This window comes from Diadema antillarum, unplaced genomic scaffold (assembly GCF_040938485.1).
Source record: "Diadema antillarum isolate AM-2024a unplaced genomic scaffold, OU_Dant_1.0 seq00001366_RagTag, whole genome shotgun sequence".
In the NCBI taxonomy this organism is placed as follows: Eukaryota; Metazoa; Echinodermata; class Echinoidea; order Diadematoida; family Diadematidae; genus Diadema; species Diadema antillarum.
The window spans coordinates 417,345-442,529 of record NW_027272128.1 but is presented as its reverse complement, the minus strand read 5'-3'; the positions used below and the strand labels follow the sequence as shown (position 1 = coordinate 442,529).

The 25,185-nt window shown below is 39.2% G+C and overlaps 1 protein-coding gene across 1 annotated transcript; it reads left to right on the top strand.

Moving 5' to 3' along the window:
* The first annotated feature begins 3,106 nt into the window (after positions 1–3,106).
* On the top strand, positions 3,107–24,638 carry LOC139708674 (cytosol aminopeptidase-like). The gene is made up of 13 exons (XM_071620609.1): positions 3,107–3,220; positions 6,366–6,487; positions 8,211–8,265; positions 10,563–10,737; positions 11,461–11,566; positions 13,385–13,552; positions 14,172–14,327; positions 14,899–15,112; positions 18,155–18,260; positions 20,189–20,268; positions 20,661–20,773; positions 22,513–22,643; positions 24,489–24,638. The coding sequence occupies exons 1-13, from the start codon at positions 3,113–3,115 to the stop codon at positions 24,539–24,541; spliced, it is 1,587 nt and encodes a 528-aa protein (XP_071476710.1). The 5' UTR covers positions 3,107–3,112; the 3' UTR covers positions 24,542–24,638.
* The last annotated feature ends 547 nt before the right edge of the window (positions 24,639–25,185 follow it).

Below are 25,185 nucleotides of genomic sequence, written 5' to 3'. Positions count from 1 at the left end.
AGTTTGTGTCCGTCTTGTGAGCCTTTTTGGCCTAGTGTCCACTCATGGGCCATGTTCGAATAGATTTCATAAGTCTTATTTGCCTCGTGTCGTTCTTGTGGGCCTAATCTGCCAGATGTGGAACTGGTGGACCGTATATCTCGTGACGGGCCTAGCAGTTACCTGATGTCGGACTCGTGGGCCTTGTTCACACATCGCCGGTTTGGATCGCGGTTCATGGTTCTCAAACCGCCGTGAACCGTGTCCCAACGATGGCGGAAAGCACTTAAACGCGATGTGACTACGTACGTTCTCAACACGTTTTGAACACGTCACTAACGCGGATTGGCGCGGTAGTAACACGGATCTCCCCGGAGGAGTCCATACCAAGCCCTTGTAGTTGGATGCAATCAGAGCCCTTTCACTCGTCTTCAATGGGTTACAAGGAGGTATTGCTTTGTTAGGTACAAAAGAGAATTTCAAAAGAAATTGCGAAACGTTGTAACACCCTGTGTATTTACAGATTGACATAAGTGATGCAAACTTGAAGCAATTGTCTTCAAGTTTCAACATGCTTTTTTTTCTCTCTCTCTCTTTTAACTTTTAAAATATCTGTATTAACTGTTATTAAAAGACATACAGGTCAAAGCAGAATCCAACATAGTTTACAAATTTCCTGTTCATTTACAGGTTTCAGTGATGCAGAAGTACTTGCTTGTTTCAACATCTATTTTTCCCCTTTTAAAATTAACTTTTCACATAATATATCTAACAACAGTCAATAAAAAGACATACATATCAAAGAATAATATAGTATCTACATAGTTTTCTGTTTATTTACAGGTTCACGTAACTGACATAATAATGGTGGGGTGTTTTTTTTTTCAAGTTTCAACATCGCTTTTCCCTCTACTCTCTTAAACTTTTAACATGTCTGTATCAACTCTTACATAATCACGAAAGCAGAACCCAACATATTTACATAGGTCTTCTGTTAAGTTCTACATTTTGTTTTTACATGAAAAGTTATGGAGGTGTTGACACGGTATTATCACGGATCTTGCGATGCAAACACGGAGGAGCCGTTCTTTACACGGTGGATGGCGTTTTGAACACGGTCCATTTCAAACCGCCAAGACCGCCACGAAAAATTAAACATGTTTAATTTTTCTGGCGGTTCTCCGCGGTTCTCCGCGGTTCTCGGGGGTTTATGGCGGATGAGTGACGGATGACCAGGGTTTGTGTACGGTGTGAACACGGTCTTTGGCGGACCACGGCGATTTGCCGAACCGCCATGAACCGCCATCTAACCGGCGATGTGTGATTGGGCAGTATAACTAGTGGGCAGTATGACTCGTGAACTGTATGACTCATGGGCTGTATAACTCGTGGGATGTATGACTCGTGGATGTCAAACTCATGACCATGTGCACCGATAAGGATCTGTTGTTCTCGAGTTATATGGAGACGAGCTACTCGACAGGCCCTACGTATTGCCAAAGAAAATTTTCAGACTTACGTGATCCCGATAGCTAATGAAAAAAAAAAGGAGAAAAACAAACAAACAAAACCGGGGCACATTACAATGGCACAAAGTGTCAGCTAAATATTTCAAAATCTGAAGGAAATGATTGTATACACGTGAGCTACTCCTCAATGAACACAGTTATGTCAATTGGCATTTCAAGAAAGAAAAAGACAGCCATTATTGAATTAAGACGATAAATGATCAAATTTACAAGATTAACTTCAATCAATATTCTTTCGCAGTGATGACTTCATCAAAATTAAAAATCATTAAATAACTTGTCTAGAAAAATTAGTTATCTATAACACACTGAGATCTGGATGAGAATATAACAAGGATAAGTGAGATGATACGCTGAAATAAATTTGAAATAAACATCGATTACGTAAATTGGAAACTTCACATTTTTATTTCATACAGGGATTTTGTTCCATCACTTTGCACTCGCTGTGAAATGTAACAAAGCAATTGTGACATCACAAAGCAAACGTGACATTGAAGAGGTGGATCCAGGAATTCCGCAAAGAGGGGGCACGTTTACAAAATTAAAGGGGGGCGCACGCACCCCTCCCCCATTTTTTCTTTTTATTTCTTTTGTTCAATAAAAATAAAAAAAAAGGGGGGGGGGGAGGTGTGCACCCGGTGCGGTCCTCCCTGGATACACCACTGCATTGTGCCCTGCTTTGGTCACTAACATTAGAATCTCGCCACAACGCATCCACCACAGTAACGACTTCTCTCCTCATAATTTCCCCTTTCTTTTGTTTGCATGTTTGATCGAAAGAATGTTAAATTGAAATAATCTGCCTAAATAATTCGAGTTTCCGATGCTCACAAAAGTACCATAATAGTTTTTAGTTGTTGTTTTTTGCCTTTGTTTTTTGCTTGTTTTTTGTGTTTTGTTTGTTTGTTTGTTTGTTTGTTTGTTTGCTTGTTTTTTCCCCACTGGGATATTTATTATTCTTCATCAAACATAATACATCATATTATTTCAAATAACATTATAATGTTTCAAAAAAATACTTTGAAAAACGACCAATAAATTACCGTGACTCAGACCACTATAATACATATCAAGAAAACAGGTGTCTAAACAGACGCCATTTTTTTTTTTCTGAAACACTTGCAACTTATGATTATTTCTTGCAATAAATTTTTCTTTATCATGATATTCCCCTTATACTATCTTTACATAAATCAAAACGAGGTATTATTCTTTTTATTTTACAATCATAAATTTCATATCTCACAAGCATAGTAATGTTATTCAATGCCGAATTGCTAATACCCCAAAACCCAATAAAATATTTTCCGTCGTGTGTTATTTTTAACCCCGCGTGTTTTGTTTTGTTTTTGTTTTGTTTTTGTTTTTGTTTTTTGTTTTTTGTTTCAGTTTTTTTTGTTTTTTTTTGTTTGTTTGTTTGTTTGTTTGTTTTTTTTTTTTTTTGGCGTATTACCAGTGCTTCCTTCAGAATCGTGGTCTACTTTCAACTGATCAGCCGCTGTGGCCCCTGAAGGCTCTGCCGGCCGCTGGCAGAGCCTTCTGGCCGCTGCTGCTGCTGGTAGAATCTCGCGCGCCCACTACGATGGACTGCATGTATTCCCATGAAGATGGCGGCCTCCACGAGACATTTGTGGTTCCAAATTCATCGACGTCGTTTACCGTTTCTGTCTCGGCTTGGGGCTTCGTATTTTTCCTCAAGTAGCACGGAGGTAGGTTCATACGAATTTCTTGTACTTATGAAGTCAAACATAGGAAATATGTCACTGTACAGAAGTATTTCAAATGATCGGTAGATTCAAGGACCTTGGAGTTGGACTTACACAGTGAGGGTATTTATTAGGTCTTTAATTTAGAAAATTGACTGAAACCAGAAAGAGAAAGATCGGTCTGTATCTGGTACAGTAGTCGCGTTGGGGATATGTTCCGCGGAGACTACAGCTAGCTTCACGGAATCCCTTCGGAGGAGAGCCGTAAGTGTGGAAAAAAAAATCCTCCAGCTGTCTAGATGGATTTTCTTTTTAGTTCTAGCTAACCTAGGCCTGTTAGGCTGTATAGAAAACTTTCGATGCAACAATGAAGAAACGATACGCAAAAATGAATATATGGGACTACGGATATTAAGCACTGGCAGGGGCGTTTAGCGTTTCTTATTTGGCAGTGTACAACCACGAGTGTGTGTCTTTACCATCCAGCCACACGAGTGTGGTTGTACTTGTAGCCATGACCCGAGTGCCTGGATACAGCCATACTCGTGTGTAATGACTAATGTACATAACCACGTGCCACACACACGGAGAACTCACGAGAAGCTTCTTTTTTTGCATAGCGGGGAACACGCTGTGTGTGGCCACATCAACACGCCAATGTGCGATGAACCTACCTCCTCTAATTTCATTTAGGACAGTAGAGTCTAGGTGCTAATATTCCGACAAATTTACTTCTTTTTTTTTTTTCATTTTAAACTTTATTCTCATTTTCTTTATTTGATAAGATGAATTTAAAATCAGTAGCAAAGTTACAATTGATTTTGCACTTTGATTTGTGATTGATCATTTTATTCATAATTATACATTGCATCGTTATTGAGACTTCACCTTCATTCCGTTCGTTCAGGTACTTGCAAATTGTGCACCTAGCGTACACAGGCAGCCGGCGTGCGGCTCCCTGCTGGGGCGGGCGACGGCACAACTGCACTGGGTAGGCTGCAGCTGGGCTGAGCGATCGCTAGCACCTGAAGTCACAATGTAGGGTCTATCCTACCACCAGCAGTCTAGCGATGTCAATCCGAAGTCCCCCAATTTAGCAGCAGTTGTAACTTTGCTATTAATTGTAAACTCACCGTATCAAGCAAACACAATTTAGCTAGAACGGAGTGAAAAAACAGTATATTTGTATTAACCCGTTGAGGACGAGTCCCGAGTATACTCGGGCAGGTGTCTATGGAAAATGCGTGTTGTAGCAAAATCAAACCGTCCTCAACGGGTTAAGAAACAATATTAAGAAGGTATGAAAATTAGGTTACTTTCATTGCTTTGCGAGCAAGCTGGTACCTGGTTGTGTGGTGTTTGTGCTTGACACGCACGCACGGTGTTCAGCTTCTTCTCCGTGTCTGTGGTTATGTACATTACACACGAGTGCGGCTGTATCCAGCGACTAGGGCCATGGCTACAACCACACTCGTGTGTGGCTGGATGGTAAAGACACATGCGTGTGGTTGTATACACTGCCTTCTTTTTAATGACTTAAAAAAAAGGAAGAAAGAAAGGAAATACAAACATTGTTGTGTCAGGAAGCTCGGTAGTTCTTTAAACTTTTACTCATTGTCTTTCCACACGGTCCTGGTACCTGTGTGGCTGTAACATGTAACTTGTAACTGTAAGCCTAGTTAGACTCCCTAAAATACTGCTGACTACCACGACTACTGCCATGCCATCTCATCTGTCAAAGTCTTTGCAAACAGCAGATTCTATGCAGATGTGTTGTATTTAGTCTGGGTCATGTTTACTCAAGAGTGAGAGAGAAAAGAAACAACAAACCTATAGATCTGTCTTGATCTTAAAGGACTAGTTCACCTTCGTATACATGTGAATTGAGAGAATGCAATAATATTATTAAAAGTAGTACACACCACTAAAGCTTGAAAGGAATGAGGAAAAGCAAGCAATCCATTCAACACGAAAATAGTTATAAATGTTTGTAGCTTCAGCAATTTGCAAGTTTTCGTTTCAGAGTGGAAAAAACTCTTAAATGCAGCCGCAAACCGGGACACTTACTCTGTGTCAGTGACAAATGGGGGGAATGGTTGCTTTTTTCAAAAATCAAATTTTGTGAAAGTCTCTGTAGATTTTTCTTTGTATTGTTCTTTATCCATCTTCCATCATATAGTCTAGCCATTCCATATTCATTATGCCATCCTTGTCACATCATACTACATTGCAAACAAATACAGAAGTTGAAACATAACATGTAAATTTTGTAGTCTTTTTTAATTTTGCCTGTGTCTAGTGCAGTCTATGTCTCTAATGGTGTGCTATAAATGTGCAAAACTGCTGGTGCAAAAGAGGTAATTTAATCTTGTAATAACCATGCGAATACACTTCACCATAGGTCCTTAGAGATTTCTCCACCACAAATTGATGGTCAGATGTGCTCAGTCTAAAAGACAAAGGTTGCGTTTATCATCTTTCCCACATATGAAACAAGTTTCAGTACCCAATATCAAAACGCATTTGTAAAGGCCTTTCTAATCGCTCTTCTTGAGTTATTGCATTTATCATCTCTGTCCCAAGTTGAGATAAAGGCAGCTCCACTGTGTTGTCTAACCAAGGGGCAGAGGTCGTGTAGTTGGCATGGGCAAGTCTGAGCTATTAACTCATTTCAAAATGACTTAGAGTTTGTCATCACCATCGAAATTTGTTTCTGGTTCAAAGGCATTTCAGATAGCAGTTTTTACAGCATTCCAGAAAGTGTTTCTAACCCCATAAGGAAAACAGCTTTGCATTTATCATAATTGGTAAAAATCTCCCTGAAAGTTGTTTGAAAACCTTCATTTTATGCTAAAAGTGAGTTGATAAACGCACCCAAAGACTGATTGATCTAAGACCCATTTTGCACAAATGTTTGTTGTTGTTCTACATTGTTGCATTAATTTCAGTCATTGAGGCAACAGCTGAACAGACTCAAGGCTGATTGTAGGTAACTGTCTCATGGCTTCTGCTTTGGCAACAAGTTTACAATAACTGCAAAATCTCTTTATGGAACAGGCTGTAGTTCACGAAGCTTTTTGCAAAATATCCATGGCAATCTTATGCTCAAGTGACCAAGATCTGAGCATATCATTCCCTATTCCAGCAGACTGGAGTTGTAGTTGGCATCTATGAACGTGAAGATGAGTCAACAGAGGGCGCTGTCTTCACACCTGAGGCAACTAAAATAAATGAGAGGACAAGTGGGAAACTGAATGACTTGGTCACCAGGTAAGTGCCTAAGGTAGTCAGCAATCGGTGGGCCAAAACTTTTGCCGGACAAGACGTTACCATCCATAATTGAATCTATAAGACCTACCCTTTAGGTAGGTGACAAGGTAGGAAAGTGACATATAGATTTCTTTTGAGCCAATAGACCTAGCCCATGTTACAGGTTACCACTATGTTAACATCTACTGAAAGCAAACCACTAGTTCTGTTTTAAAAAAAAAAAAGAAGAAAAAGATAGATAAACATGATAAAGGAGGTCTTAAAAACAAATTGAATGAAATAAGTTTGATAAACTAAAAAAATAGAAGACTAGATGCTGCAGATTCATTGTCTTGCCTTGTGAAAAAGGATGCAAAAAATCTGTCATGTCACATTTTTAACTTCAGTCCTGTATCTTGCACAAAGGTAACAAAGAAAGGTGCAGATGAAGGGAAGAAGAAGATGTTGATAAAGAAGAAAGAAAGCATAAAGAAGAGAATCTTTTCTCTTTGAAACTTAGAGGGTACTTCATGTCTGTATTCCTCATGAATGAGCAGATGAAAAGGAGAGCATTTTGATATTGATGTACCAGTATACATGTAATGTCTACGCTCTCAGCATGCCTTTTATACTAATGAAAAACAATCACAACAACAACAACCAAAGCAGAAAAGGAAACTGTCAGGATCTTATTTTGTAGTCTCACAAAGTGATAACAGATTTGTGACTGTTAGACATATGTTTCTAGGGCAAATATCTGTGTACACATGCTTTTTACTCAAGTAGGTATATATATACTGTAAAAGTGGATATTTTCTCGCGACTAATTTTTTGCGCTTGGCTAGGTAAGAAGAGTTTCGTATGTTTTTAATTCCGCGGAATCAAGACATCCGCTACTGGAACATATGGCATGGATAAACAGGGGTCGCACTTAACTTTTTTTTTTAACTAGCCAGGCGGACTACTTAGAATCAATTTTGACACTGAAGTGATATTTTGGCTAGCCAGACGGACTAGTAACTTCAGAATTTTATGATTTTTAGCTAGTCCGACGTGATTTTGGGTGGCCAATGGCCAGCGGACCATCGCCAATTTCGAACCCTGAAAAATATTCACGTGCTTTTATTTTCGCACTAGCATCTGGTTGCGCGAAATGCGCGAAAATTTCAACTTTTACAGTATGTCAGTGTACTACAAGGTATGTACAGTTATCAAATTGGCAACTCTGTGTGATCTAGGTGTCAAGTAGCTCTTCGTTCAGCTGTACACAAAATTTTCTTAATTTTTTTTCTTTTTTTACCTGAGAAAATTTTTCTTCTGATGATCTGTCCTTGGTATGCAATTGGAGTTATATCATGTTATTGTATGTCCTCTTCAGCTGATAAGTAGGAAAAAATAAGAAAATAAGAGAATAAGTGAATTTTTAGCTGCTTAACACCTAGACCTTACAAAGTTGCTTTTTTTTGTGTGTCTTACAGCACTCTCTAAATTTTAACAATTAATAAATTTAATATTTGTCCTTTTTTCCCCAAACTTTTGTCAGTGATTGACTTCTCTGATTTTTATGTTTTTGTTAAAAGCAACATGATATCAGGATAGAATTTCTGATTGATTTCTGATTAAATCTGATTGAAGCCTATAGATTCCTTCATAAGTGGCCAATTTACAGAGATGTCTCCTTGGAAATGATTTCTGCATCATGTCCTTGTTCAACTTGTACAACTTTTCCCTCTTGCTTCTTCAGATTCTGTCCAAACTTGAAGAAAGGAAAAGGCAGAGTGTTCTACGATATAGACCAGGTGAGAATTAGAGCGTCATAAGGGATTTGCCGACATTGCTGTTCCTTAATTTGGACTATTATGTAAATGACCAAGAGACTATTGAATATGAAAATGAATATATACCTTCTTGGTAGTCAGTACACTGTAATTGTCCCCGCCGAACGAATTCGAGCAGGGGACTATGAAACGGGCTCCGTACGTGTGTGTGTCCGTGTGTCCGTCCGTCCGTCCGTGTGTCCGTCTGTGTGTGCGTCCGTGTGTGCGTCCGTGTGTGATCAAAATCTTCAATTTGCTACTTCTCTGTCATTTATGAGCCAATTTTGATTCTGTTTGCTTTATATTATAGCACTACATGGGAGCTTTGAAACTTCTATACAGAATTTCAGTCGTGACCTTTGACCTTGACCTTTGACCTATATTGTACATTTTGCTACAAAATGCTACTCCTTCGCCATTTCTAACCCGATTTCGATTCTGTTTGCTTTATGTGATGGCACTAGGTGAGGGCTTCAAAACTTCTACACAGAATTTTGACCTTTGACTTCTTTGACCTTTGACCTTGATTTTTTACCTCTATTGTACATTTTGCTACAAAATGCTACTCCTTCACCATTTCTTACCCGATTTCGATTCTGTTTGCTTTATGTGATGGCACTAGGTGAGGGCTTCAAAACTTCTACACAGAATTTTGACCTTTGACCTTAATTTCTGACCTACATTTTCTTGTACATTTTGCTACAAAATGCTACCTTTGCCATTTCTAACCCGATTTCGATTCCGTTTGCTTTATGTGATGGCACTAGGTGAGCGCTTCAAAACTTCTACACAGAATTTTGACCTTTGACTTCTTTGACCTTTGACCTTGATTTTTGACCTATATTGTACATTTTGCTACAAAATGCTATTTCCGGCGGGGACATATATTACGCACAACATAACCGTCAAAATTATCCCCAAGGGTTCAAGACTCAAAAACTTTGAACTTGCAAGTTGAATAGCTGACAATGTTCCATTCTTTATGCCATGACGTTCCCAGCTATTAAGACAATCAAGCAGTTGGGTTTATGTCTGATTACACTTCACACGTAACCAGGAAACTCAAATTCAAGCTCACAGAGATTGCAGTGTATTATCGAAGCCACCTGCGACAAAGAACTGTACAATGTATTTGTACAGCAGCAAAGTTTCTTTGACTAAAGTAGTTTCCTTTTTATGGCCTTGGACAATTTTTCTCATTCATTGAACCATCAATAAAAAAAAAATGGAGCGTAGTAAAATATTGCTGAGACTTCCATTCCATATCATACAAAAATGCCAAGATGTTGTCTCTCTTTATTCAAGGTCAGAACATTCATAGCACAAGGCCACACATCATTCATGATCCTCTCACAAATTTTTACTGTCTGCCCGTCAACAAATGTCTTCTGTAAATGTCACAGTAGGAATGATGTTATAGAGACTCCAACTCTCCCGTTTTCGACGAGATCTCCCGCCGAAAACCCATTTTTGCAAAATCTCCCGTTCTCCCGTTTGAGATTTAATTTCTCCCGCCCTGGCTCAGTGTCTCCCGTTGGAAAGCATTTTTTACTTATTGCTATCGTATGTTGCAAAAATAAGCCTTAGATAGCACCAGAGAGCATCTATAACCCTAGGAACTTCGCACACATAAACTTGGGTCTCCCGTTTGCTAGGAGTTTCAGGCGGGAGAATCTCCAGATCAGAAGGTGCTTGGGGTTGGAGTCTCTGATGTTAGCTTCTTTTTTTTCTGTAATCTTTGAATAGCAAGTTGCATACAGTACCAGAAAAATTATGCCATTCAGGTTATGATGATCAAATGAATGGTGTAATAGTTCGGTTTGTATGTTATGCTGGGTTCTCACTGTCATGCAATCCGGTACTCACTCCATAATTGGCTATCAGTAGCTAATCATGGAATTGTTCTTTATGTCTGTATCACAATTTGTGCCATGATTGAAATCATGGAGTAATGTAAGTGATCTTATCAGATCTTATCGGATCTTGAGGTCAGTTGTTGCAATCGTGTTGCTCATAGACTGTTGATCCATTTAAAATTTTCCTATGATCAATGTGACTGCCATGTCTGACCTCAAGATCAGTATGATTACTCTGTGATTCAGACCATGGTTTCAATGATGGCACAAATTGTGATAGACATAAATAAAATAAAAAAACTACTGAATGGGCAATAGTGGTGTGCGTAGCGGATCGCATAGTGGTGGGAACCCAGCATTTTGGAAATTGCATTCGTGTGTGGTCAGTTATAAGTGAGACACTGGAAATGATTGAACATGCAGGAGTTCAGCAGTGTAGCAGTGGTGGGTCTGGGCAAGAAATCTGCCGGCCACAATGAGCTGGAGGTGTTGGACGAAGGCAGGGAGAATGTACGTGCCGCCGTGGCAACGGGAGTGAAGCAGCTGAGGGAAGTGGGCTGCAAGACTGTAGCTGTTGATCCGTGCAATGATGCTGAAGGTGAAGAAGATGGACATTTTATAGAGAAACATTTAATAATAAATCCAGTGCTATGATCATAATTATGAATTACTGACAGTAGCAGTTGTGGATTGTATATCATATGATGGTGACAATGGAAGAGATAGAGGAGAATGAGAAACTAAAGGAGAATTCCATGGCAGGGTTTTAAAAGCCCAACAGTGAATATATGATCAAAATCAGATAAAATCAGGAAAGTTTAATATGAAATTGTGAGGTGATGACATCAATGGTTCACTCATTGGCGCATATTCATATCACCTGCTCGAGGAATTGTTTTGCAGAAAAAAAAAAATGCTCATCTTTATCACGTAACTTCCTTATATTTCATCTGATTGTGATAAAAATTGTCATGGTTGTGATGGAAAATTGCCTGCCTTTGTTTTTTTTTCATCAAAATATCGTTGGTTTAAAATTGTCCTTTAAGATATGAGCAGCTACAAGCAGTCCCCATGTCATTATCCTCGTGGCAATAATGAAAATAGACTGAGCGACAGCATCAACAAATGTTAAAGTTCAAACTGTAGCGAAAGTTACAGTAATTGCGGTCTTACTGTCCTCTTTCTAGTACCTGGCAGATCTCGGTACCATTTTATTACAGTATGCAATAAGAAAGTACTATTTCTACTCTTCACTTTAATAGTTTCACCTCAATTCCATTAAATCCAAATTACTTCAGTTCGTTGATTGTATGAATTGCAGCTGCCGCTGAGGGATGTCTTCTCTCCCTCTTTGAATATGACGACCTGAAGGCCGAAGCCAGCAGGAAACCCAAGCTCAAAGTTTTACCTCTGAACCAAGCAAACAGGTATTACAGAAAATTAAGTCCCCTTTGCATATCGCTGCATTTCACCCTAACTCTCATTCTGAACCTTTCTCTCCCAAACACATTTGTTGTTGAATTGATAAATGTTGAATCAATTTCAGTTAATGTCATTGTGATAGGACTAGATTAAAGTGATCTATCATGACTAAAATTGATTGAGACATGTTCTTTGTGGTTTTCTGTTCAATCATGCACTTTTAGAAAGTCAGTGTGTTAAAACTTTAGAGTGATGAATGATTCAAGTGAATATTGTCTCATGGGTGACAAGACCTTGTATCTCTAATTGTGGTTAAAATGACTTTCTTGGATTAATGGTCAGATAATCAGTTAAGTGATATCCTGTCCAAATCCTAGCTTTCTTACCCCCCCCCCCCCCCCCCCCAAAAAAAAAAAAAAAAAAAAAAAAAAAATGAAGACATCACAGTGTGTCAAATGAAAGGCTCTCCCATTTGATATAGTTCTTTGGCTAGCATGTTTTTTTGCTGCCTTGAACATTTGACATTTTGTATATACAAGGATATGTATTGTTGAAAAATCTGTGTTTAATTGGTCATAAAGTGAACATCTGTGCATGTCTGCATTCAGTCAATATGGCAGTTCATGTGGTTTGTATCTATCCTTAAGGACAAAATGGTTTAATTGAAGATCAAGAGAAGATTCTTATTTAACTTTCTCCCCTTCGGACAATATGCAGTACATCTTGGTCAAGATGGTTGTGTGTCATTGATTAGTGGTATATGATACAGTATGTAATGATGTAAGACCAATATGATATATCGTCGCTGGGGTGACAAGACCTTGTATCTGCAATTTTGGTGAAAATTACTTTTTTGCATTTATGGTCAAATAATCGGTTAAGTGATGTCCTGTCCAAATTGTAGTTATCTTACCCCTAAAATAAAGCCACCATGGGACGCCAAAGGAACGGCTGTCCTATTCGATATAGTCCTTTGGCCGCCATGTTTTTTGGCTCTCCTGAACATTTGACATTTTGTAGACACGAGGTCTTGTTGCCCCAGCGACGATATGTAAATCTAAATATGTATTGGACATTCAGTACATATGAAATATGTAATGTAAGTCAAATTTCATACATCCACTTGAAGGGATGGTATAATATTGGTGGAGATGAGGATTGGGCTTTAAACTTTTTTGCCAGATACCAAGAATCCACTTATGAAATACTACAGAGCATATCACTCTAAGAGGAATTCAAAAATTGTTTGATGAAAATCGGTTTTGGAATGGCTGAGACATCCAAAAACAAAGTAAAACAAAGCGATCTTAATAAAAGGTGGGTCCCATCGTTTACTAGGCTTTCTCTGTTTTGGGTATCTCGGCCATTTCAAAACCAATTTTCATCAAATTAACTTTGAATTCCTCTTGAAACTACATGCTCTTTCATATTTTATAATGGTTTCTCATCATCTCACCCAAAAGTGTTAGAAACTCGAGGTTAGGTCTCTACCAAGACTATACGATCCCTTGAAATGCTGACCATGTGCAATGTGTATATGTTCTGTGTGCTGTGCAGGGCTCAACATTAGCAGTGGCTCGGTTGGTGGGGGCCACAATGATGTAGAATTTGATCTTGGGAGACCAAATTTAGAAATCTTCTATCTTTTGGTGGCCAGAGTGGGTCATTAGCATATAAAGTAAATTGTTAATTTTGTTTTTATTTTGTGCCATTAACAGAATATTTCATTTGGTAAAAGATGAAATTATTGATCCTCATTGAATGGATCATGTCACCCTGTCCTTTGCACTCATAAACAATTATTATTTATATATTGTTCGCAGTTCGGATTGCCAAAATCAGTGGAAGAGGGGAGAAGTTCTTGCCAGCGCTCAAAACTTTGCTCGCACCTTGATGGAGATGCCAGCGAACAAGCTGACCCCGACGACCTTCTCGGAGATCGCGCACAACAAGAGACAGCACACAGAATTGCAGCTGACAATCAAGGCCCAGTACGTTTGATGAGGGAACAATATTGAGTTCATATTGCATGTCATCTTTTGTGTGTGTGGGGGGGGGGGGGGGGGAGGAGGATGGAGGGACTGCCAAATGTATTCTCAAAATCACTGACAACAAAGCAGACTTTGAGCTTGGTGTGAGAAAAGAGTAACCACATAAAAGTTGTAACATAGATTCACTGTTTATGATGTTGTTATAGAAGGAAACTTAGAAAATATGTGTATAAAGAGAAGTCATTAAAGAGAAATGCTTTTTTGATGTAAAGAATGCCACATTTAGTTGGTAGAAGTTTATTTCTAACAGCAAATATACAGTCGACATCTGTCTGCATGGTGTCTGTAGCAAATACATACTGATAGTGAAGTCTTTCTGTCCCATGGGCCACATGTTTACACACAATGTCAGTAGGATTTTAGGTTTGTGGTCTTTAGAGGATTGATAGGACTCCTTGTACATTTTGCAGTCAACTACATGAAGCACACTGTACTTTGTAGTCTTAATATCATAAATCCGCAAATTGGTGAATCAACAATAAAATATGTGAGCCGAAAACCACATAGGACCGCCATGCTATATTGCTCAAACTTTTGTCATTGTCACATTGTACCATAGTTCCAGAAAGTGGGCAGCAGACATGAAGATGGGTGCATTTTTGGGTGTGGCCAAGGGGTCGGAGGAGGCACCCATCTTCCTGGAGGTGAGGTACAACGGAGCACCCCCGATTCTGGACCCCCTGGTACTGGTTGGCAAGGGAGTTACATTTGACAGGTGAGAGTGTTTGCACAGGTCTACATAGTATATACCTTGAACTATTCGCATTACAGCTTTATCTCCTTCAACACCCACTGAGATGGAATAATGATGAGATGTTTAAAAACTTTAACAATCTCTCAGAATGCTGTAAGTGTTTGTGAATGTGAGTGTGGTTGTATGTGTTTGTAACTTTGCAATCAGAGACAGAGTGGAGTGTGAGGGTATGTCAGAAGAGCTGCTGCCATAATAACCACATTTCAGCAAAGATACATTTGAAGAGTAAACTTCTCCAACAGTTCAGATTTTGCCATTAATAGCTTGAGTGCGGATACTTGTATGTGCCAGCAAATGAGTTCACCAATATCCCATGTCTTGCACAGAGCTGGAATCTTCACTTTACCCTCCCAAATCTTTTTGTAGTGGTAGCATTACTGAAGCTGTAGAATCTTTTGTTCCTACACCCAAGTTCTCCTCGAATGGACCAAGAATCAGGATTGTAATGTGAATCACCACCTCCCCCTTGTCTGATGGCAGGGCGAGTGGTGGAAGGCTTTGAATTAATAATGTCTCCTCCCTTTTCCTCCAGTGGTGGTATCTCCATCAAGCCATCAGCCAACATGGACATGATGCGGGGCGACATGGGCGGAGCGGCCAATGTGACAGCAGCCATGTTTGCCATAGCAACCCTGGAACTCCCCGTCAACGTGGTGGGACTGATCCCGCTGTGTGAGAACATGCCCAGCGGCTCGGCCGTCAAACCTGGGGACGTCCTAACAGCTATGAATGGAAAGACAATACAGGTTAGCACATACTTTGAACATTGGCTTTTGCTGAGGAATGTTTCTGCGTGATTGTATTGGCAGGAGAATAGCCATGATGTGAATTTCATTGCATTGCTGCGGATGATAAGCATTGTGCCAGCCTTGCCGCAGATGTGAAATCAGTGAATAAAATGGACACACATGCACATTTCATAGAAAGTGCAAGAGGTTTGAATGTAATGAACATTTTCCATGAGTTTGAAATAATGAATAGTGTTCCCAGGCTTTAAGCCTCTTTCAACCTTGTTAAAGTTGATGCAGTATGTTTAATGCTGATGCATTTGCTTCCTAGAGATGCTTTGTATGCAGGGTGGGTTATTGAATGGGCAGTTCAATGTGGGATAGTGTGTCAAAGAAGAACAGATGAATATTTTGCTTGTGTGAATGATTGCTTGTTTGTTGTATTTTACCTTCCTCCTCTTTTTCCAAGAAATTTTTATTGTATTGTCACAAGTGACATCATGGAGATCAGGATCATAGAACTCCGCACTACTTGTGTAACATCAGTTGATCCAATGCATTTCTGTGAGGACGTATACTGGTAACTGTTGGGTCTCTGATCCTTTACCAAAGAGAAAAAAAAAGATGGAGAAAAAACAAGGAAAAGTAGAAATTACGCGGTGCGTAATATATGTCCCCGCCGGAAGTAGCATTTTGTAGCAAAATGTGCAATATAGGTAAAAAATCAAGGTCAAAGGTCAAAGAAGTCAAAGGTGAAAATTCTGTGTAAAAGTTTTGAAGCCCTCACCTAGTGCCATCACATAAAGCAAACGGAATCGAAATCGGGTTAGAAATGGCGAAGGAGTAGCATTTTATAGCCAATGTACAATACAGGTCAAAAATCAAGGTCAAAGGTCAAAGAAGTCAAAGGTCAAAATTCTGTGTAAAGTTTTGAAGCCCTCACCTAGTGCCATCACATAAAGCAAACGGAATCGAAATTGGGTTAGAAATGGCGAAGGAGTAGCATTTTGTAGCCAATGTACAATACAGGTCAAAAATCAAGGTCAAAGGTCAAAGAAGGCAAAGGTCAAAATTCTGTCTAGAAGTTTTGAAGCCCTCACCTAGTGCCATCACATAAAGCAAACGGAATCGAAATCGGGTTAGAAATGGCAAAGGAGTAGCATTTTGTAGCAAAATGTACAATATAGGTCAAAAATCAAGGTCAAAGGTCAAAGAAGGCAAAGGTCAAAATTCTGTGTAGAAGTTTTGAAGCCCTCACCTAGTGCCATCATATAAAGCAAACGGAATCGAAATCGGGTTAGAAATGGCGAAGGAGTAGCATTTTGTAGCAAAATGTATAATATAGGTCAAAGGTCAAGGTCAAAGGTCACGACTGAAATTCTGTGTAGAAGTTTCAAAGCTCCCATGTAGTGCTATCATATAAAGCAAACAGAATCAAAATTGGCTCATAAATGACAGAGAAGTAGCAAATTGAAGATTTTGATCACACACGGACGCACACACGGACACACGGACGGACGGACGGACGGACACACGGACGGACGGACGGACACACGGACACACACACGTACGGAGCCCGTTTCATAGTCCCCTGCTCGAACTCGTTCGGCAGGGACAAAAAAGGATGAATTAGAAGTTGCTTGACATCTGCCAAAATATGCTCCCACCTACAAAGTATAAAGGACAACTCTCAAGGAATGTTGTATTCAAGTACTGGATAATAATTCAGTTTCATTCAAAGTCAATTCAAATTTTTAACAAAATTTTAACAAGGTATGTAAATGAGATGACAATGCAAAGAATTAAATTTGCAATCATTTTTATGCCTCCGCAACGAAGTGGCCGGAGGCATTATGTTTTCGGGTCGTCCGTCCGTCCGTCCGTCCGTCCGTCCGTCCGTCCGTCCGTCCGTACGTCCGTACGTCCGTCCGTCCCGTTTTGTTTTTGTCGATATCTCAAGAACCGTGTGGTGGTTTTACATCAAACTTGGTATGAGGGTATATCCTTGGGGGATGATACTTTGTGTGGATTTTAAGGTCACAAGGTCAAAGGTCACAGGTTATTTTGTGAAAAAAAAATTGAAATTTCATGTTTTTCTCCATATCTCGCAAATGGTTCAAGGTATCTTCACGGAACTTAGTATATATGCTTGTACCGGTGGGCAGTGATTATCTAGGGAAGTTGGGGTCATGGGTCAAAGGTCAGGGGGTCAAAGGTCAAGGTCAACTCCTCAAAATATCACTACTTTCCTTAAAATGCAATATGCCTGAAGGGTTTTTTTTTTTCAAACTTGATGTATGGCATGTATTACCCAATATATATTTTTGGGGAAGTTTCTTGCCAAAAGGTCAAAGGTCAAAAGGTAAAAGGTCAAGTGAAAGTGCTAAATTGCACTTTTTCCTCCATATCTCGAAAGTAACTCAAGGTATCATCATGAAACTTACATATTTATGCATGTTCAACCTAACAGTGATTCTCTTTGGAACTGTGAGGTCAAAGGTCAAAGGCCAGGTTTAGATAATGCTATTTTCCCATTTGATACTGAAATTATGCTTTTTCTCAATACCTTGAAAATTACTCAATGCATAGACTTATAAAAGGGTCAAAAGTCAAGTAAAAATCATCAGTTCCCCAAATACCTGCACTCTGACATTTTAATCATTCATCCAATTGAACCTAGTTCTAGAAAAAGTGAACATTCAGCACATTTGTGTCAAACCTGTCATTTTAATATTTTGCCAATTGTGTGAAACTGTCATCACACATTGTCAAGACATTGTACTATAGACCTATTAGGAGAACCATGCATTATGGCGGAGGCATATCAGTAGCCGTAGCGATATATCTAGTTTTTTTTCTGTAACGAATATTCTTGCCATAACCATGAAATTATACATTAAAAAAACAACAAAAAATAGAGCTATCACCAATCAGTTAAACAGTGATTGTAGACAACACATAGGTTTTGAACAATCTCTTGCGGAATCATTGGTGTTCAAACTGGTAGTGGTGTACACCACATATATCCCGTTACCTCTTATACGGTTTGATTTTTCATAGGTTGACAACACAGATGCTGAGGGGAGGTTACTACTGGCCGACGCCCTGTGCTACGCTACCACCAGCTTCAAACCCACTGTGGTGGTGGATGTAGCCACTCTGACCGGTGAGTATTTGTTACTTCCAGACATTTATCACCTGTGGATGGAGTAATTGTAGCCAGCTGTATGCACTCGACTGCTCACAAGGACGCCCATCTATTCCATTGGAATGGAGGCCATTTTCACACAAGTGGAGAGTGTACCTTTTGAATTCACTAGAATCGTCATTCTATGACAGGAAGATATTATTCAAAGGAATGAAGGTTCAGGTGTGAGTTTCTTCAATTTGTCTCCCTCTATAAATTGGGTATTTGTTCCATGTTTATCGTGTCACTGCCGGCAACCAGGGACAACCTGTAGTGTCGCTGCCCGGAAAGCAATAGATGACAGGTTCAAGTCCAAGTGGTTCCTTTTTTTGACATGTTTGTTAATTTACAGATCAGCAGTTGCGATCTTGACAAATTTCATTTGTACAGGGAGACAAAGTGAAGAAACTCACACCTGATCATCATTCTAATATCACATTTTGGCCATGTGTACGCAAACTAGATTCACAGATGGTATTAAAATTTGACTTGTGCAATTCAAATGATGGTTCAGAGGTATTTTCCTTTGACGGTTTTCTCAAATGACGGAAAGAAACTGTCTTGTGTTGAATGACTTCCAAATCAAGTTTGTGTGTGTGTGTGTGTGTGTGTGTGTGTGTGTGTGTGTGTGTGTGTGTGTGTCATTTCATTCAATGATGAAAATGCCCTATCAGGTTTGAGAGTACTCTCACTTCCCATAACACTTGCAAGTATCTCCCACTTTTGTCCTAAAGTGGGACTAAGCACACTTGACGCTCCTTAGCTATTCTATCAATGAATGAAACTGTCCCCGTTGCAAATGGGCACCCTGTTGCAAACAGGGATGATTACTCTGGTGAAGTTGGCATATTAGCAAAGAGAAATTCGAATTAACCGCTCATGTAGCATTGCAAGGTCTGCTAAAGAGTGATTAATGGTCACCTGGAAAGAGGCCACACATCCTGTCCTCAGTCTGAAATACAAAACTGCAGAATCTGCAAAGCCTTCCTTGGTCCTCTGTACAGACAGTAATTCATGTGCTGTAAACATCCATATTTTCGCACAATTAATTTTTCGCACAAGAGTGGCTCAAAAACATATTTGCTGGTTCTTGAATTCTCACTGCACGATTGTCAACCCTTTCAAAATGTGCAGAGAAAATTGTGAAGATATGTTTGCTAGTCTAAGAATTCACGCTAGCCAAAAGTAGTGCGAAATGCATGAAAATTAATGCACTGCAAAAATGTGTGCATTTACAGTAGCGTAATTGTAATTTAGCATTGCGATTAAGTTTTTACCCTCGTGTGGAAATGGGGAGACTTCTCTGACTGCAATTAGTGTTGCCTTGACTAGCGAGACTCATGCAGGCCACTGGATGTTTAGAACTGGCCATTATTTGAAGTCATTAGTTTTGATATACAAGTAAAGTAGTATATTACATGGGAAACATGCAGCATTATTGGATATGAGACGTGACTGCCATATTGCTCTTTCCCATCACACCCTAGAAGCAATGTTTCTGTGGTTTGGTGCTGTATCTGTTTATTATGATTTTTCCTATTCACATTTTGGGTTTTGTAAGGTAGAGTTGATATTCTCTTTCATATCAACCCTAGTTGTTGTTCATATGTTATTGTTTGTTTCTGTAGCAGAATTTTCAATAGCCTTTCAATCACTACATTTAGAAGTGATTCTTGAATTGGCAATACATTTCAAGAAGATTAAAGTTCTTGTTTCTCTTTACAATCAACATAAAAAAAAGCCACTTTCTGATTTCATGCAGATAAAATTGAGTTAACCACTTCCAAGTCATCTTTATCCAGTATGAGATATGCATTAAAATCCAGAGTTGCCAATTCAGTGATAATAATTTCTTCAGCAAAATTTCCCAAGACTTGACGGGTGAATGCCATTTGTTCATTTTCCAGGAGCTATTGATGTTGCCTTGGGTTCGGGTGCCGCGGGAGCCTTTACCAACTCTCAGAATGTATGGAATGTTCTCCAGCAGGTGAGTGAGAAGAGAGTAGGCTGATTTAAGCAAAAATCTGGGGATTTCAAGTCAGCGTTGATTGATTTAATGATATCAAAGAAACAAAACAGACAATGTTAGTAAAGTTTCATGCTCAGGTTCCATCTTGGGATAGTTCCAAGGAGCTGTTAGAAGGGATTAATACTTCAAGGTTTAAGATTCACATGCTTTCACTAGATAGTGTTGTGGATCATATTTCCATTTGCTCATTAGATAAGGTGAAAATCTTAGTGCTGTTTTGAGATACCGTCTGACAGCACAACCTCTTACAGATAGACTGCCCTTGAAATGTCTGTACATCAGCAACAGGAATGTACTTGATGGACTGCCTACAGCTGCTGCAAGGTAAATTGTTCTTCTGTTCTCCCCAGGCCAGTATGTCAACGGGAGACCGTGTGTGGAGAATGCCTCTCTTTGAACACTATGTCAAGCAAGTCACCGACTGCCATTTAGCAGATGTGAACAACATTGGCAAGCACAGCAGGTAGGAAAATTAACATTGCTCTGACTGGAGTGAATTTATGTATTATTACCTCTGCCAAGGGAGGAGGTTATGTTTTCATTACTGGTGGTTTGTTTGTTTGTCCATGAGCAAAATAACTAAAAAAGTTCGGAATGGATTTGTATGAAACTTACAGGGAAGGTTGAGAATGACACAAGTAACAGATGATTAAATTTTGATAGTGAGCCAAGAATTTTTATGTATTTCATGAAGGATTTTCATTTTGATTTTGGCTGGTAGGGTCAGTTATGAACTTGGGAGTTCAAGCTGCATATTTTTTAGGTGTCATACGCGCACTAGAGTACATGCTCTAGTTTCTGGTCCAGGGCGAGGCGTGCCGTGCAGCTGGCATTGATGACATAACAAAAGGCTTCTATATTGGGAAATCAGGCAATTTTCAGCATGCATACGTATGGTTAGTGGTAGAAATCACTGATCTCTATGGAAGAACAAGTGGGTAGAAATGAGCTGCTTGGTGGAGGTGTGTGCTCTCAGAGTGCTTCTCTGGTTTACAAATGTTTTGATATATCTACAATGAAGGGTATATGCTATGTATGTCTCAATAATGGTGATGCGTATGATACCAAAGTCTTATGTCATTAAATCTCTTTGTCATATATACCAATGTATTGTGATTAATTTGCATGTTGCAGTTCTATTTAATAATTTTGGAGGGGTAGGTTTACCATGTACAGATTGATAGTTTCAAATCGTGAAGTGATTCCTAGCATAGTTTATTTTTATGATTATGATGGTTCTTTAAAGTCAGTGCCCGATAGCTTTCCATGTAGTATAAGGTAATTTACCCGGCAAAATTTATGGAGAATTTTTCTGTGTTGCTAATTCATTAAAGAACAGTGATGACTACTGGCTTTTCAGGTGACAAACATTTGTTATGATTCAGTTGATGAGATGGAGATAACATCTGTGAAGTTTTTATTCAGTGCCTTTCTGACCTGATCATATCAGTCAAAGAAAAATGTTATTCTGCATTCAAATTGACTGTGAGGGATAAAGTAAGATTAAACTGATGAAACTGTAATAAGTTTGTGTAAATCAGACAGTGACAAGAAAGCTACTTACATGATAATGAAAGTTTCAAATTTTTACAAAATGAGGTACCAGATTTTGATTGAAATCATATGAGCAAAAGTGTTGTCCTTTTCCGCTCAATTGTTCCCTTTATGGTTTCCTTGTATTCGTAAAAGTAATCTTGAACAAGGAGTGAAATTAATGTTTTAAGTGCTTCATAGTACAGTTCACAATCATTTTGCATCTGCTCACTGTGTGGTCTGTATCTGGTAGGGATTTTGGCCACGTAGTGCTGTGCAGGACATCCTAGAATTTTTGTGTTCATTGTCTTGTTTCATGTAGATTATACAGATATATTTACTCTATACCTTCACCAATTACACTGAGAAGTGTTGGAGGAATATTGCTTTCGTGCTGTGAAGATACAAGTTTGTGCAACAATATTACCAGCAGTTTAGCTGAACTGTTCATGTTACATCAATTGAATAAGAACTACTATACTGTTCATATAAACATTGTGTTGACAATGCTGTGCAACTCTGAACCTCATCTGAGTGTATTGGTTAATGTTGAGCTGTGGTTTGGGTTGAAACTGTGATTTATAGAATAAGTCCTCTTACAGATATGAATCACATAAGATTGCTGGAGGCCATTTTATTTCATGGGTTTCGTCTCTGTCATGTCTTCAGGCAAGGAGGGGCATGCACAGCAGCGGCATTCCTGAAGCAGTTTGTGGGTGATCATAGCTGGGCTCACCTGGACATTGCTGGAGTCATGGAGAATAAGGATGAGATTCCTTATCTAGGCAAGGGAATGACAGGTGAGTGAGAGAATCCCAAGTTTTTGATAGTCATCAATTTTTTTTTTTTTTTTTTTTTTTCAATGAGGGGAATTAAAATTCATCACTCAGTTGTGAGTGCTTTAGAGTGGCGGCTAGCACTCTATTGGAGTGGTCAGTAGAGTTTGGATGGCAGGTATCAAATTTCAGCTCAAATTCCAGTGAATGTAGCAAAAACAAAGACATCTACAATATATGCTGTATATTTCCTTTCAATCTATCAGGCAACTTACAGCTGTTGCAGCTCATTTACAAAATTGCCCTACATTGACATAGATTAGCACTGAATTAATCAGTGTTCAGTAGTAGCTATTGTAAAAAGTCCAGGGCATACATACTAGGGATTCAAACTTATGATGACCTGTTCCTTATTTTTGCTGATGTAGGGAAATTTGTCAATCAGTTGCAATAGAAACAACTCGACACAAGAATTTAATTAATTTGAAGGAATTATTTGCACTTCCCACTCCATATTATAAGGATTAGAACCAGCACCAGCTGTCAAGCAGAAGCTCGGTGGTCTGGTGAATAAGATGCCTGTCCTGTGATCAGGAGGTCATAGGTTCGAATTCTGCCAGAGCATGTATGCCCGTTGATTTTTATCATGGCTACTACGATACACTGATTAAAGGACAAGTTCACCTTCATAAACATAAGGATTGAGAGAATGCAACAAAATTAGTAGAACACATCAGAGAAAGTTTGAGGAAAATTGGACAATCGATGCAAAAGTTATGAATTTTTAAAATTTTTGTGTTGGAACCGCTGGCTGAGGAGACTACTACAGCTTGTGAGTCATATGCGTACAACAGTATAAAGAAAATATAAAGAAAATTCAACATATTTTCACTTTTTTCGCATAATAAAAGAGCACTTGACTTGCCTCTTTCTAAAGGCAGGGGGAATAATATTACCCATAACATTTGTCGGTAACGAGTCGGGGGAATGTGTACTTTTTTCATAAGATGAAATTTTGTGAAATTCTCTTTATATTTTCCTTATATTGTTGTACGCATGTGACATCTAAGTTTTTCACACACTGCAGTAGTCTTCTCATCCAGCGGTTACTGCACGAAAACTTCAAAAATTCATAACTTTTGAACGGATTGTCCGATTTTCCTCAAACTTTCAATGATGTGTTCTACTAATATTGCTACATTCTCTCAATCCTTATGTTTATGAAGGTGAACTTGTCCTTTAAGTCAATGCTTATTTATGTTGAAGGAAGGCAATCTGTCAATCACTTTGGCAATTAGTCAATCAGGATCATGACGACCAAAGCAGGGTTATATATCATTTAACAACAATAATAATATGTTTTTTTTTTCCATCCAGAGTAGCCTCTTCAGTGTTACCACTGCTCTGCCAGACCAGAGGGTCCTGCCTTCATTATTACCCGAGCATTGCTATGTATCAATTTATACACCTGGGTAGAGAAGGACAGGGTGGGTAAAAACATCTTGCCGCACCGCATGTGCTTTGAACTCAGGACCTCCGAACTCAGGACCTCCGATTAAAAGTCAGGAGTCTTATCCACTATGCCATAGTTCCCCCACTATTGGAAACAGACACATGAATATCTGGTGCTAAATATTTCCCTTTCCTATGAGACTGGGTGGAGAAATTTGTGGAGAAATTAGGAAAACAGGCTGAGAGCAGTTCAAGAGATAAATGCAGACTGACAATAGTTTAGAGTTAGGTGAAGGTTTTCAAACTGTGATGTGAGCAAAGCAGAGATAAATCTTATGATCTTGTGAGTTATGATACTCAGTATTCTTTGGCCTTGCCTCAAGTCTGTTGATCTTGTGTGTTTTTCCTCATCCACAGGTCGCCCAGTGAGGACCCTTGTGGAATTTGTGTCCAGATTTAAGCCGATGTAAGGAGCCCTGATGCAAGAAGTCCCCTTCCCGCAAGACTGTGACTTACTCCAGGAAGCAGCGAGGTGCTAATCAAGTCCACCACCAGGCTAAAAAACAGTGATAGTGTGAGGCTGAGACACTCTGTCAGAAGCTTGTGACTCAGCAAGTGTTTTAGTTCACCATTGACCCATTATTTCCAAATATTTTGGAAAATATTTGCAGGCAAGCCTTAATTCACTGTTTCAGATGGAACTCAGCAAATTTGAGACATTTTGTAGGGCTCACTCATTTGAAGTGGTAACTTGCTATTGGGAATACAGTGGGATAACACTTTGCACATTATAATGTTTGATTTAACTCACTTACTGCCAAGGACAGTCTTTTATATGCATGATTTGTATAGCATTCTGGAAATGATGGCCCTCAGAGAGTTAAGTGTATTTTCCTCTCTGCTGAATACATGATGTGATTATCTGGTTACACTTTGTACTTTATCACACAGCGGGGCTCATAGTTTGCTTGACTAGAACCCAAAAAGGAGCTTAACCTTTGGTATTCTTTCACAGTGTCATCTTCATTGGTATTGGTGCACCTGCTTGAGATTCAGGTTTCTGCATCACACGTAAATCACACTGCCACCTCAGAATGCCTTTGTTAATCATGGC